General features: G+C 44.4%; 1 protein-coding gene across 2 annotated transcripts; it reads left to right on the forward strand.

The window, feature by feature from the left end:
- The first annotated feature begins 740 nt into the window (after positions 1-740).
- Positions 741-10351, forward strand: LOC119276370 (probable isoprenylcysteine alpha-carbonyl methylesterase ICMEL2). 2 transcript variants are annotated; one of them, XM_037557421.1, is made up of 11 exons: positions 741-1200; positions 2088-2164; positions 2377-2527; positions 2610-2684; positions 2793-2894; positions 3309-3446; positions 4178-4243; positions 4321-4461; positions 5536-5626; positions 6816-6977; positions 9065-10351. In XM_037557421.1, exons 1-10 carry the CDS (start codon positions 782-784, stop codon positions 6972-6974), a joined length of 1419 nt encoding a protein of 472 aa, XP_037413318.1. In that variant the 5' UTR covers positions 741-781; the 3' UTR covers positions 6975-6977; positions 9065-10351. The 2 variants fall into 2 exon arrangements, with proteins under 2 accessions (XP_037413318.1, XP_037413319.1); XM_037557422.1 differs by having other exon boundaries at positions 1018-1200; positions 2093-2164.
- Positions 10352-13781: the final 3430 nt, after the last annotated feature.

Raw genomic sequence — 13781 nt, forward strand, 5'->3', positions numbered from 1 at the left:
AATATTTTTAAAAACGGTTTAGTTTGTGAAATAGTTTCGTGAGATTAAATTTGTGCCTTTTGCCACGTGAAGCGTCACGTTTCCAATGAGTCGCATCAGCCGGCCAGCCGTGTCGGGAACTAGGAGCAAAGTCACTTGGGTTCTAACGCGTGGCGCGGCGACACGTAATCGCGGGCCCACCGAGCCGGACGCGGACGGCAGCGGCGTTCACCTCACCGCCGCACCCTAAAGCCAGCTACGCCTCGCTCCAGAGACCGCAAACGAAGCTCTAGAACCTGCAAAGATTCCCCTGCCTCACGCCACAATCATATACGCGGCCCTACCACGGTACACCACTCACCAATCATTTTAGCCCATACAAAAAATTGCATCATCGGGCCATTTAGGTACACACTCTCGTGTTTGTTGTCATCGTTTCATTTTTTTTTCTTTCAAATTTCTAATTTTCTAATAACGGAAGAGATTTCCTTGCTGGGGCCTGAGCCTCCTCAGCGTCGTGTGCTGTGCTCGTCATCCATCATTGAGCCTTCTACGCATCCTTTTGCTGGCAAAGGACATATGCTCTGTGTGTGACCAACTGACCATAACGCACGATGAGTAGTACTCCTACCACGAGTAAATAATTTTTCGAATTTCGACAGTGTCACAGCATTCGTGTTGCTGTATCCAACTCGACTACCTTGGACACCGAAAGCCTCGTCCGGTTCCCAGTTCTCAGCCTGCAAAAGTCCGCCCACGCCGGAAGAATGGCGAAGCAAGGAGGCAAACGAGGATTTGCGGCATGTTGCTGCGCTCGCCCCGCCTCCCCCACGCGTCCCTCCACGCCACGCACTCGCGCTCGCGCTCCCCGCCCGCCTCCTCCTCCTCCTATTTAGGCGCGCCCCTCCTCCCCGCTCCATTCTTCCGCACCAACTCGAATCTCCCACTCCCAACCGCCCGGCGGACCTTCCCGAGCCTTCGCCACGCAATGGCAATGCAGTTTCCCCCCTCCGGGGACGACGCGCGCGAGGCGGACGCGCTCCTCCCGCGGAGCGACTCCGCCGGCCGCCGCCGCTCGTCGCCCGTGCAGTCCGCGTCCCCGAGGCCCCAGGGCTCGGCCGGCCCCAGGAGGCAGTCGTCCTTCCGCCACGACGTCGGCCATGCCGCCTCCGAGACCTACCTCGTCACGCGCCTCACCTTCACCCTGCTCCAGTACCTCGGGTAATCACCGAAATTCCTCGCTAGCTACTCCACTGTCTCAATCGCCACGAGGCACTCCAACTCGAGGGCGATCGCTATGATGCAACACGCACGGTAGTGGTGATGGTTTTGATGCTCCTGTAGCGACCCAAAATTTCAGTTCTACTTGGAAACTTCCTTATGCCCGGAGGTCGTTGAGATGGCTGAGTTGCCAAGGCAGCTTCATATCAATCCCTATGGAGAAGCCAACTCCACAAGGTTGTTTGATCACGCAATTGCGTGAGGGACATGGACCAGAATTAAGCTTCGGGGACCACATAAATGTTTCCCTGTCGTGCGGGCTTTGTCTTTGCATAACAAACCATTTGTTCAGAAACAAATAAAAAACCTGTATCCATCTTGATTTGAAGATCTTGGCCCTTTTCGTTGTAAAAGACGGAACAAGGAGGGGATCGCTTTTATCTGCCTTAGAATCGTGTTTCGCATCTTTGCTACTACAACAATACAGCTATTTCTGTCATAACCGTCTCCAAGAGATGCATCGGGGGGACGATCTTGCAAGCAGTTCTGCTGAAACATAAATAAGCCTGTCATGTATTCACTAGAGTAGTTGGTTGTGTGCATCCTAGCGGCGCAAAGCCAGGTTGTGTGCTCATTGTGTTTGTATCCCTTTGATGCTGCATTATGAGTCCGTACTGAAAATTGCGGGGAATATATTAAGGAAATTTATTTTGAAGTATGGCATGGGGAGGCCATGCAAATTCTTGCCCTTATTGTAGTTCAAAACTACGTCCATCTTGATAGGTTAAGATTCACTGACAATTTTCACCCTTTTTGTCAGAATGTAGTGATGAATAGAATCACTGTTGATATTTTTCTGTTCCCGTTCTAATTTTATTATTATTCAGGTTAGGTTACCGCTGGATGAGGCAGCTTCTTGCCCTTGCAGTCTATGCCATTCTACTTATGCCAGGTTTTTTGCAAGGTATATTGCAGACAGGTTACCATTTCAGGGATTGCGCTATTAGTTTTTGTTATGCACATCAAGGAGCATGTGGATGGATATTCTTTGTTATTTCTGATGTTCATGAGGTCTTCTGCTTCTTGAATGGACCCTTGGATTGTTGGCTCATTTCATTAGAATATGGTATCATCGATATCCTATAGCATTCTGAAAACATTCTTTTCTTACTGCAGTTGGATATTACTATTTCTTTTCAAGTCAGGTTCGTAGAAGTATAGTTTATGGAGAACAACCGAGAAACAGGTTAGATTTGTATATACCCAAAGATAATAGAAGACCCTGTCCCGTGGTGGCCTTTGTAACTGGTGGGGCCTGGATTATTGGGTGAGCTGATATTTTTGCAACTACGCATTCCGTTAATCCTTCACGGCGACTTCATTTGTTGACAACCTTGCTCGAAATTCAGTTACAAGGCATGGGGTGCCCTTCTTGGCAGGCGGTTGGCTGAGAGAGGAATCATAGTTGCTTGCATTGATTACAGGTGCTGCTTGATTTCCGTTGAAATCACTCCATATTATTTTGTTAATAATATGAAACAATTGTTTCACTTTTTATTTGCTTGACACAATATTCACACGTCTATTTTCAGAAATTTTCCTCAAGGAACAATAAGTGACATGGTTAGCGATGCTTCTCAGGGGATCTCATTCGTGTGTAACAACATTGCTAGTTATGGAGGTGATCCTAATCAGTAAGATAACCATTTTTTTGTGTGTACGAAAGTGACTTTTGAATGACCACAAAGAGCAGTTTTTCCCTTAGGCTAAGTTTACGTGCCAATTCATGTCATTTGCTTAAGAAGATGCATGATTCGGTTAACCGATGATTGTCAGCTAGATAGCCACAAATTATTGATGAATTATTCAGGAAACTTGACCTCTTTTTATACACTGGACACTTCTTAGAACTTTACTTAAAGCCCTTGTGCTAGCTTAAGTTTTATAAATATTTACATGTCATTTTGCATTATGTTGATGGCATATATTTACATCATTCTGTTTATTATCATTACTGATACCTTCCACCATAGTGATGTTTGTATATGCACGGCATTTCAGTTATCATAACTCTGTATGACCTAGTTGATTTTACGATAAACTTGTAGGATCTACTTGATGGGTCAGTCAGCAGGAGCACATATTTCAGCATGTGCCCTAATGGAACAGGCAGTAAAAGAGTCTAGCGGACAGCCCATTTCTTGGAGTGTTACACAAATCAAGGCATACTTTGGTTTATCTGGAGGGTGAGATCTTAGGTTCCTTGCTGGTTAGTCTTTTGTGCATGACTATTCAACTACTTGTGGAACTTAAGATAGTACAAGCATCAGAGCTCCTGTAAGCTGTGATGACATTTTAGGGGTTTTGGTTTTAGAATACTCCTTAAAACCCATAACCAAAGGTTAAATTTCATATTGTTCACAGAATATTTGAGTGATTGCTCCTGGAAGATATTGACTTCAGATATTTGGCCAGATACTGGGTACACATTAGGTTGCCCTTTTGTGTATTCAAAAAGTAATTGCAGTGATCATATTTTGTATGTTCTGGATTTGAACTAATTCGAACGTATCAATATGAGAGCTAGACTTAAAATAGTAAAACCAAACCAATTGTTGTCTTTGTATTTGCAACCAGATGGCTGTATAGATTGTCTTTTAGAAGACCTTATAAATTTTCCAACTTCTCCTCTGCCAGTAATTACAATAATAGTTTGGTCCAAATTTTTGGAATGACGCCACTACCAAACTCCTTCACCTAGTCCCAGTTGCTTCTAGTCTACAAAGAGGACACCATCATATTCCAATGTCACATGGAGTTTGATAGATTTGTACTTCAAAGTTATCTTGAAATATATATTGTGATATTTCTTTTTCATTGGATTACAAATAAAACTTGACCTCCAATATTTTATGTTTCCTTTCGGATGTATAATGGTGGACACTCGACATGGTTCAGTAACAGTAATATTTTGCAGATACAACATCCATAATTTGGTCGACCATTTCCATCAGCGTGGTCTGAACCGTTCAATATTTCTCAGGTAGTAATATGACTATGTTTTGATCCATCTATTTAATAATAAATTGATACTGACACCAAGCACAATTACTGTTTCAGTATAATGGAGGGAGAAGAAGCATTGTCACGTTATTCTCCTGAAATTGTTGTCAAGGAGTCGAGTACCCGGACCATAGCTCTACTTCCTCGTATCTTTCTTATGCATGGAACAGATGATTATTCAATACCATCGTCTGCCAGGTTTGTTTATGTCTTCTGCAGATGTTTATTTAACACAATGAAGGGCAAACCATACCCACCTACCCTCCAAAAATTCTTGATGTCGTGGTAAAAGGAAATTCTTTTACTGTGCAAGTTCATCTGCATCTCAATTTATTAAAACAAACTTTCCTTGGCATCTTAGTTTAGTCACTGTCTGTTCTTCTGATCTACTCCCTCCGTTCCTAAATATTTGTCTTTCTAGAGATTTCAACAAGTGAATACATACGGAGCAAGATGAGTGAATCTACACTCTAAAATATGTCTATGTACATCCGTATGTGGTAGTCCATTTGAAATCTCTAAAAAGACAAATATTTAGGAACGGAGGGAGTAGTTGGAAAGACTACAGAAAATACTCTAGTTGGATTTCATGAAACAATAAACCAAGGTTGTGTAGGATATCTCGCCTTGGCATTTCAATTTACAGTATACAACTTCAGTGAGTTGAAAAGGCTACAGAAAATACTCTAGTTGGATTTCATGAAACAATAAACCAAGCTGGGGTAAGGTAACATACCCTTTCGCAGTCACAGCGTCAAACTTTTCTAAGTTAAATGTCATGGTCTTTCCTTCTCCACTTTTAGGCTTTTAGCATCTCTTTTAGTACCAAGGTAATTGTTGAAGATGAAGTATATTAAAACCAAAACTGTACATAAAGTTTGCAAAGTTGAAAGGTATATTCACGCTTTTCTTTGATAGGAACAATAGCAGAACTATTCATACACCACTCTTTGTTAAACTCCAGAAGTCCAGATGATAGTATATTTGTCAAAATACTGGCAAGTTTGGGGATTAACTGACTAGACATGAATATTCTCTCTGGTTTTACATGTGCAGCATTAAGTGTCAACTATTTCACCTGTAACAATAATACTACGTCTGAGAATTCTTTTTGACTTTCTACTCATTTATATTTTGCTGCTTCTAGTGCAAGCCTACAAGGTTGATCTATTGCCTGTTACTTGGATTGATATTTAGTTGATTGCTCCCTTGTTTAACTGACATAATGTTTCCCAATTTCACGATACAAGTTACTCTGCTTTTTATGTGCAGTCGAACTTTTGTAGACGTCCTTCAACAAGTTGGTGCCCAGGCCACATTATTATTGTACGAAGGGAAAACACATACAGATATATTTATACAGGTGATAAATGTGGATGTCGATAATGAATCATTTTTTGTGTCATAGTATATTATAGTAGTTATATCTGTAAAGTCCAACTTGATTCATATGCTAACTATTTACTCAAACAGTAAGGACTTCATTCGCAAATTTTCTTACTTTTTTTTACTTTACTAAATGAAAATGGTGGATTTCTGGAAAGACTACCTCCTCAATGTGCTATTTCAAATATTTGAGGTCATTGTATGAACAAATTCTCAGGATAGAACATGGGATTATGTGGGCCTTTCCTTGGTTCACTAGGTTATGGCGACACTGAATCCTACTAGTACCAACTATGTAGTAATACTAGAATATTTTATGTAGGGAAAAAGTAGTAGTTGCTATATCATTCAACTTAATAGTGGTGACTTGTCAAATCAACTAAAGTGTTAGGGTGTGCATAGTTGAGCCAAACCAGTTCTGGCCAAGGTTTTGCTTGCCTATTATTGGGCCATATTGCCAATTAGAATGAACTCGAGTGGGAAAAGGGACATGGGCATGAAGCTTTCTTGGCAACATTCCAATTCCAAACAAGGACCAAAGTTCTGGTTGTGACCAAACAATTGGTATGGTTGTTTTTGTCACAAACCAAACATACCCTAAATACCCCTGCCTTCATTCTTTTTGAGAAAACGCAAAAAGGTTTTGCGTTTCATTTCATTAGAAAGCAGGAGAGTTTGGTACAGCCTCCCTCAAAGAGGGTAAAAGATACATGGTGGTTGTTTAGTGAACGTCCCAGGTTGTCGGCAACAACAATCGAAGGCCGAGGACTCCGGTTCTAGACCAAAGTGCGGCTTCCTCTTTGATACGTGCAATGGTGTTCGGTGCAGACGGGAGGTCGCCATCGAAGCCACACGTGTTCCTCTGCTTCCAGATAATCCAGGGAATCAGCAGAGTGGCGGAGGCAAGGCCCTTGCATAGCGGCTTGGGAGTGATCTGCTTAGGCAGAGTGTCGCAGTTTTGAACTAACCTTAGTTCAAGACTGCGACACTTATTATGGATCGGAGGGAGTATTAGTTAGTAAGAGAGAGATCTTATCACGTCTTTGCTACCTCTGAACTGGTAACTGCTGTATAATTATGTAATTAAAACATCTCGCCTAATTATGAGGCTCTAACTTGTTACTCTTGAGTTTTGTTCTAACTTGTTTATTTAAATCTTTTCACAGGATCCTCTTAGGGGTGGAAGGGATCCTTTGGTTGAAGATGTCTTTTCTGTTATTTATGCCGATGATGCAACTCGCCAAAATGCAGCTTCTGCGCCAACTCCAAGGCGCCTGGTTTTTGAGTGGCAATTGCAGTTGGCCCGTTGGATTAGTCCCTTCTAGAAGGTAATTGCTCTTACCGCCTTGCCTTAAACTCCTTCCCTGCTAGAATTCTTTTTGTGTAGTAAAAAATGCTACGGTTCTCATTAAACTGTACGAATGTATTAATTGTGGCCGTGCCAATATTGTATTATCCTGTGCCGAGTCTTCTGTTATGGGATTTCTTTTGAGTTCATTAACTTGAGGTGAGGGTAGTTCTTCTCAATCACCATTGATGTTGACTTGGAATTCTGTGTTAATTTCAACCTCTAAGCTCCCTAAGGCATATAAGAAGTTGTGACTTGTGCGCACTCCAGGTTTTTTTTCGTGGCGGGCCTTGCTTGTCAGTCGGTCAGGACCAATGATTTGACCTGGGCCCAGCCGCGAGGTGCCTGTATCGCTTGCTTGGGCTTCATATCACCTGCCAGCCGTCGGACATCCCGGTACCCCTGGTACTCCTTCAGACATAGGCAGAGCAGTAGGAAAGTACGGTCGTCCGGTGGAGGCCAAATTCGTTGTTTTGACCCTTTTGCGAAACTTTAGCAGGATCTGACCCTGGTTCGAATTTTTTTCGGGATCTGACCCTTTTCCTACCGCCATAGTCATTGGCTGTAGGTTACACTGCCTACCGCCACAGTCTCCGGCGGTAGGATTCAACTGCGTTATAATGTCGTTATAACATGAAAGATAGTCTACCGCCAAGGACCTTGGCGGTAGACCGTTATACCCTACCGCCAGGGTCCTTGGCGGTAGGGTCTGCCACTACCTTCACTTTGAAAATGTGGTCGCCTGTGCATGCATGCCGGCTGGGGCTGGCTCGTTGCAGAGAAATTGATTTAGTGTTAGGTAATATACTCCTACGAACCATGGCAGAGAAGAACAGTGGTTTGCTAGTGGTAGAACCAGGGATCCTACCGGACCTGCTGCGTAGGTTGTAGGGGAAGGATGGAGCGGGGCGAGGCGATGAGCGGGTGGGCCGGCAGCTGGGCGCCGTCGGGTCGGAGAGAGATGGCGGCGACGGCTAGGGTTAGAGGCGGCTAGGGTTCCGGCTCCTTTGGGAGCCGGGCAATAGGGATAATAATATTCTTATTGCTTGATTCCATAAAGAGTCTTACAGCCTATATTTATAACCTAGATAACTTGCATAAGAATTAACCTAAGATAACTTGTGGGCTAAGATTGCCCGGTGGGCCTAGCTAAACCGGTCATAACACTTCTCCCCGCCTGCACAAACAGCTCGTCCTCGAGCTGTAAGGTGGGGAAGCGCTTGTTGAACTTCTCGAGATGATCAACCAGCGTCAAACACCTTCTCGGCCACCACCTTGTCGGCAGCTGGGGCGGCCAGGTCGGCGGCGACGGCGTCCTCCGGAATGTAGTCTGTAACCTCCAGGTAGAAGAGTCGCGGGCAGGCATGGCCGGGCGTGTAGGGCTTGTCGCAGTTGAAGCACAACCCTTGGCGGCGACGCTCGAGTAGCTCGGCTGAGGTGAGCCGGCGGAATGGGCGCGCCGCGGTCGCGGCGAGGGGTGCCGCGGAAGCCTGCGCAGGCCGACCTTGTACGGAATCCGGCCCGGGTAGCGACCCAGCGGTCCGGGACGGTGATGCCTGCTGGATGGCCACCGCGCGGTGCTCGAACGCGCGGGCATAGTACATGGCCGACTGAAGATCCTGGGGTCCCCGAACCTACATGAGTCGAAACAACGCCTTCTTTTACCCCTTCTGTTTTTGAAGTTGTAGATAAGGTGTACTTTATATCACTCACAAAGGCTTGTAATCACGGGTTCTGTGAGGTAACATAAAAGTTGATTGAGGAAGTTTTGTTGTTGTTTCTAAATGCATAGGGTAATTTCGGAAGTGTCCACCTTTGACTTTTCTGTTCATAATTACCAAGTGTGTGTGCTTCTAATTTTTGGGTAAGTGTGGCTGGTCATTCATGTAGTGTTACTTTTTGAGACATCATCAGCGTTTAAGGTGATTGGTTGTGCGAATTTGTAACAGTTCTGTGTCCTGAAATCTCTGTTCGTTTGATGATTGCGGTTGTGTAGGATCATGATAATCGTTTGTCATGTACTCCTATTATTGTTGGCATAATGGGTTTTGCTTTTTTTTTTTACAGACGACACCGCGGAGATGATGATTCTTAGGGTCTCGGCGATTGGCGTTTGTGTTACTGTATTTGCCAATCGAACCCAAACAAACACACGTAAAATGGGGGAAAGCAGTGAAACATCAAGCAAGATAAGATGAAGCAGATGGCAGAACTACACGTCTTATTTGTAATATTCGTCCCATGGATTGCGCACACACTGTCAGCGCCTGTCGAGGCATGATCGACATCATGGGAGACAGAGGAAGGGAAAGGCGGGATTCATATATAATTCATAGCACCATGAAGATAGCATGCAAGCTCCATTTCTTCTGCTGCCGTTGTCAGTTTTTTGCTGCTGCTGGCTTGGAGCTCTTCACCTGCTGTCATTTGAAAAACACCAGATCATCAGGGAAAGAGCATGCAAGGTGAAGGTTATAAGGATCTCAATACGACATCAGCTGCAGGTTGTACCCTCTTCTTAGGCTCCCGTGGCTTTGACTCAGCCTTCTTGATGCCGCCCTTGGCGGCTGCTGGCTTGGTCGCCGTGGCACTGAGCTTTGCAGGCCCCTTGGTGGCACTAACCTTGGTAGGCTCCTTGGCCTGCCCTTCAAGTCCGGTTGGCTTCACGGCCTTCAGGGATGCCATTCTTATATGCTGCTCTGTTCCGGCACTGGAAGGCTCAGAAGCTTAAGCTGTCGTGTGCTTGATGAACTGGGGAATGGATGGACCAAGGTATTTATAGGCCGCTTCTTGGGTCTCCCAAGTGTGCAGAGTACAAATCCTACATGAAGCAAGAATAAAGGCTTCCTGAATTATTGTAGCAAGTGATTGATGGCACGGTGCAGTTGGATGCTTCTTACAGAATTGGATGCCTTGTAGCCTGGCAGGAGGTGCAACTTACCGGACGCGAAGTTTTCCATTCGAAATGTTTGAGGTATATTATTCCCTGAGTCATTAACGCACAATGGCACCAGGAAGCTTCCGAAGGTTTGCTGCCTGGTTTCTGTTGGTGTCTGGATGATCTCTCCCCCTCCGACGTAGGGGACACGGCTATAGCTTGTGTTGCGTTTGGCAAGTTGCCATGACGTCTTTTTTGTTTTTTTTTCGTTGATCCTATGGGATTTATAATAATTAAGTTGCAACTTGCCAGATTATACAAATGACATATTCCGAAGGATCAACGAAAAAAAAACAAAAAAGACGTCATGGGACGGAGGGAGTTTGAATCTACATACTTAGGAATATTTTGTTTTGTAATTAAGTTGTAATAATAATTTGTTGTATGTGCTGTAATAATAAGTGAATCTACAGACACCAACTTAATTAATAAGTGAATCTACATACTTAATTATTATTACAACTTAATTAAGTATGTAGTTGTAATATAATTAAGTTGTAATAATAATAAGTGAATCTACATACAACTTAATTACAAAACAAAATTTCAATAATAAGTAATATACAATACAAAACAAAATAAGTGAATCTACATACTTAATCCCATATAATTAAGTTGTAATAATAATTCACGTAATGGGACGGAGGGAGTTTGAATCTACACTTATTCCGAAGGTTTTTTTTTCGTTGATCCTATGACATATTTTAAAGTGTAGATTCACTTATTTTGTTTTGTATGTAGCCATTTGTTGAAATCTCTAGAAAGACAAATATTTAGGAATGGAGAGAGTACTCTGTTTCATACTCCCTCCGTCCCATTACGTCTTAAATTATACTCACTCCCTCCGTTCGGAAATACTTGTCGTAGAAATGCATAAAATGGATGTATCTAAAACTAAAATACGTCTAGATACATTCATTCTTTTGACAAATATTTTCGGACGGAGGGAGTAGGACGGAGGGAGTAGTTTTTGGGATATTGTATCAGTAAGTGCCTTTGTTTCGTACTTCTTTCTGTTGAGGGACTGTTCTCTTTTTTAAGGGTGCCAGCACTTCATTGATTCATTTGAACATTAAGAGGGATGCGTATTGGGCATGCGGAGAAATGAGCGACAAGTGATGACCCTGATCAAGCAAAAGGGAGTGTTTGGCTAGATTATGTGCATCACATTCGATGTTCTACTTTCAAAAGTAAAACTGCACTACTAAAGTTGGACCTATAAAGTGAAATCTCTCTAATCACTGTCAAATAAGCTCCTTTAGTTCTGTCTTGTATATCATGTACCATCGGTTTGCAGTCACACACCACCATGAGGCTCTAAGAGAAAGGTCTTCTGCGAGCGCAAGAGATTGTATTAGCAACGATGCTATAAACAAGTGGGAAGTCCGGACCAGGCCTGAGCAGAGCATGCACGGTAGCACCCATGTTGTAATAGGGCTGGGTCCCATGGCTATCTTTTTTCAGACAAATGACTGCAATTTTTATGGGCAAACCCTATTTGACGCATTTTGCGTCAAACAGTCGGGAAAACGCACACGCGACGCGACCTATCGAGAGATTTGGGCCGGCCCATCTACAGTTTACGCACAACTTTCAGGTTCCGGATTCGGGAAAACAATACAATTGGTAGGGATAAGGGTAAATTACCGCGAACCTCAACTCCACCGAGTCATCTTGCTTCCGAATAGAGGAGTATAAAGGCTTCATGGTCTTGGCGGCCTTGGTCTCCTTCGGCACATCTGGCCCTTGTTCATCCCCTTTCAAGAACGACGAAGGCGGCAATGACACCACGCCATAGTCTAAGGCCACCCTCCTTGTCTTCCTCCTCCTCTAGTCCTGCCCCTTGGCATTAGACTTCGAGGTGTCGGCAGTAGGTTCTAGCGAAGATGCAGAAATGAAAGGTGGGACAATGGACCCCATTTCTAGCGGCACCATAGGTGGTACCACGGCCTCAAGCATGCAAGCCTCATGCCTCTCGATCTCCGCCTTATCCACAACCTTATCATCGTTTGGCAAAAGGACTCCGGCATCCACTTCGCCAGCAGCGGGGCAGTCCAGGACTTGTGGAGCGAAGGTTGAGAACGTCGCGACCTTAGGATCAATGGCCGGAGACGAGACATCTATAGCCAGAATAAAAATAGTTTCACCATGGAGTGACAAAATCCCTAAGACTCCACGGGCAAAGACCAAAAGATGGAACACCTACCAGTCTCCGAAGCAACGACCTCCAGCCACGTGCTCTGGTCGGCAGCCCGAGACCTTTGCGGATTGGGCATGAGGGCTTCAACAACTGACTCCCTTGCCGTTGAGGACCCCACATTGTCCTCGTCAATAGTGTGGGTTCGAAATCAATGTGACCCGCACTCTACCCAATAAAAAATGAGACCATCCAGGACTAGACCTTGGAGGCATATTTTTATAGAAGAAACTCTAAGCACCACGGGTCACTCCATGACTCGAACCCGGGTGGGCTTGATAGCTCCGTGCTATCCTAGCCAACAGGGTGACACCCTATTCTCCACTCTACCCAATGAAAAGGGAAAAAATGAGCAAGGACGAAAACGCAGATCGACCGTGCTCGAATGTGTTGCGCTGCCACGGGGCTTCACCACCTTGATAGGAAGGACCACTGTCGGAGGAGCGCCGATGTCCTCCGTGGCCCTCCGTATCTTCGGGGAGCCCTCGTGGGGCTCTTCCTCTGGCTAAGCATCGGTGGCGGAGATCCTGCGCCATGGCTCCTCTCCAACGCCCGCGCAACCAAGGTCGCTTGCGCACCCCCTCACAGGCAAGACCACCCTCCTCCTTGGAGGCCTCTAAAACATCTTCAATGTATCTACTTTTCCAAACACTTTTGCTCTTGTTTTGGACTCAAGTTTGCATAATTTGAATGAAACTAATCCGGACAGACACTGTTTTTAGCATAACTACCATGGTGTTGTTGGTGCAGAAATAAAAGCTTTCGGAATTGGACAAAATTTAGTGGAGATTTTTTATTGAATAAATAAAAAAAATATTGGTGCAAATATCCACTAGAGGGGGGCCACCAGCTGCTCACAAGGCAGCAGGGTTCGCGCACCCCCTGGGCACGCCCTGCTGTCTTGTGGGCCCCACATGGCTTCGTCTGACCTAATTCCACCTCCATAAGTACCGTATTCCCGAGAAAAAGATAAGAGAAGAAGTTTCATCGTATTTTACGATATGAAGCCGCCGCCACCCCCTGTTTTTCATCAGGAGGGCTAATCTGAAGCCCGTTCGGGGCTTCAGAGAGGGGGATTCGTGGCCATCGTCATCATTAACTCTTCTTCATTAACAATTCCATGATGCACACCATCGGGTGCGAGTAATTTCTTTGTAGGCTTGCTGGGAGGTGATGGAGATGGATGAGATTTGTCATGTAGTTGAGTCAATTTGTTAGGGCTTGATCCATAGTATCCACTATATTCTGATTGATGTTTCTATGACTTTACTATGCTTAATGCTTGTCACTAGGGCCGAGTGCCATAATTTCAGATCTGAACCTATTATGTGTTCTTGAATATATATGAGTTCTTGATCCTATCTGCTAGTTATATGCTGACAATAATTGGCATACTCTCCGGGGATGACTGTAATTTGAGGAGTTCATATATTCATCATGTGTTAATGCTTTGATCCAGTTCTCTATTAAAAGGAGGCCTTAATTACCCCTTACATTTTCTTATGGACCCCGGAGGGTAGAACAAAAATGTCATGCAAATTCTTATTGTAAGCACGTATGACTATATACGAAATACATGCCTACATTAAATTGCTGAATTAGAGCTATTGTGTATCTCTCTAGGTTGTGACTTTTACATAATGAATGTC

Source organism: Triticum dicoccoides, chromosome 3B (assembly GCF_002162155.2).
Source record: "Triticum dicoccoides isolate Atlit2015 ecotype Zavitan chromosome 3B, WEW_v2.0, whole genome shotgun sequence".
NCBI lineage: Eukaryota > Viridiplantae > Streptophyta > Magnoliopsida > Poales > Poaceae > Triticum > Triticum dicoccoides.

What these genes read in the sequence shown, in the direction of transcription:
- LOC119276370 (XM_037557421.1), top strand. Translation starts at nt 782, where the DNA reads ATGTTGCTGCGCTCGCCCCGCCTCCCCCACGCGTCCCTCCACGCCACG. An exon ending in TACTTTGGTTTATCTGGAGG is followed by an intron (nt 3,447 to 4,177) that starts GTGAGATCTTAG and finishes AATATTTTGCAG; the next exon opens with ATACAACATCCATAATTTGG. An exon ending in TCAATACCATCGTCTGCCAG is followed by an intron (nt 4,462 to 5,535) that starts GTTTGTTTATGT and finishes TTTTATGTGCAG; the next exon opens with TCGAACTTTTGTAGACGTCC.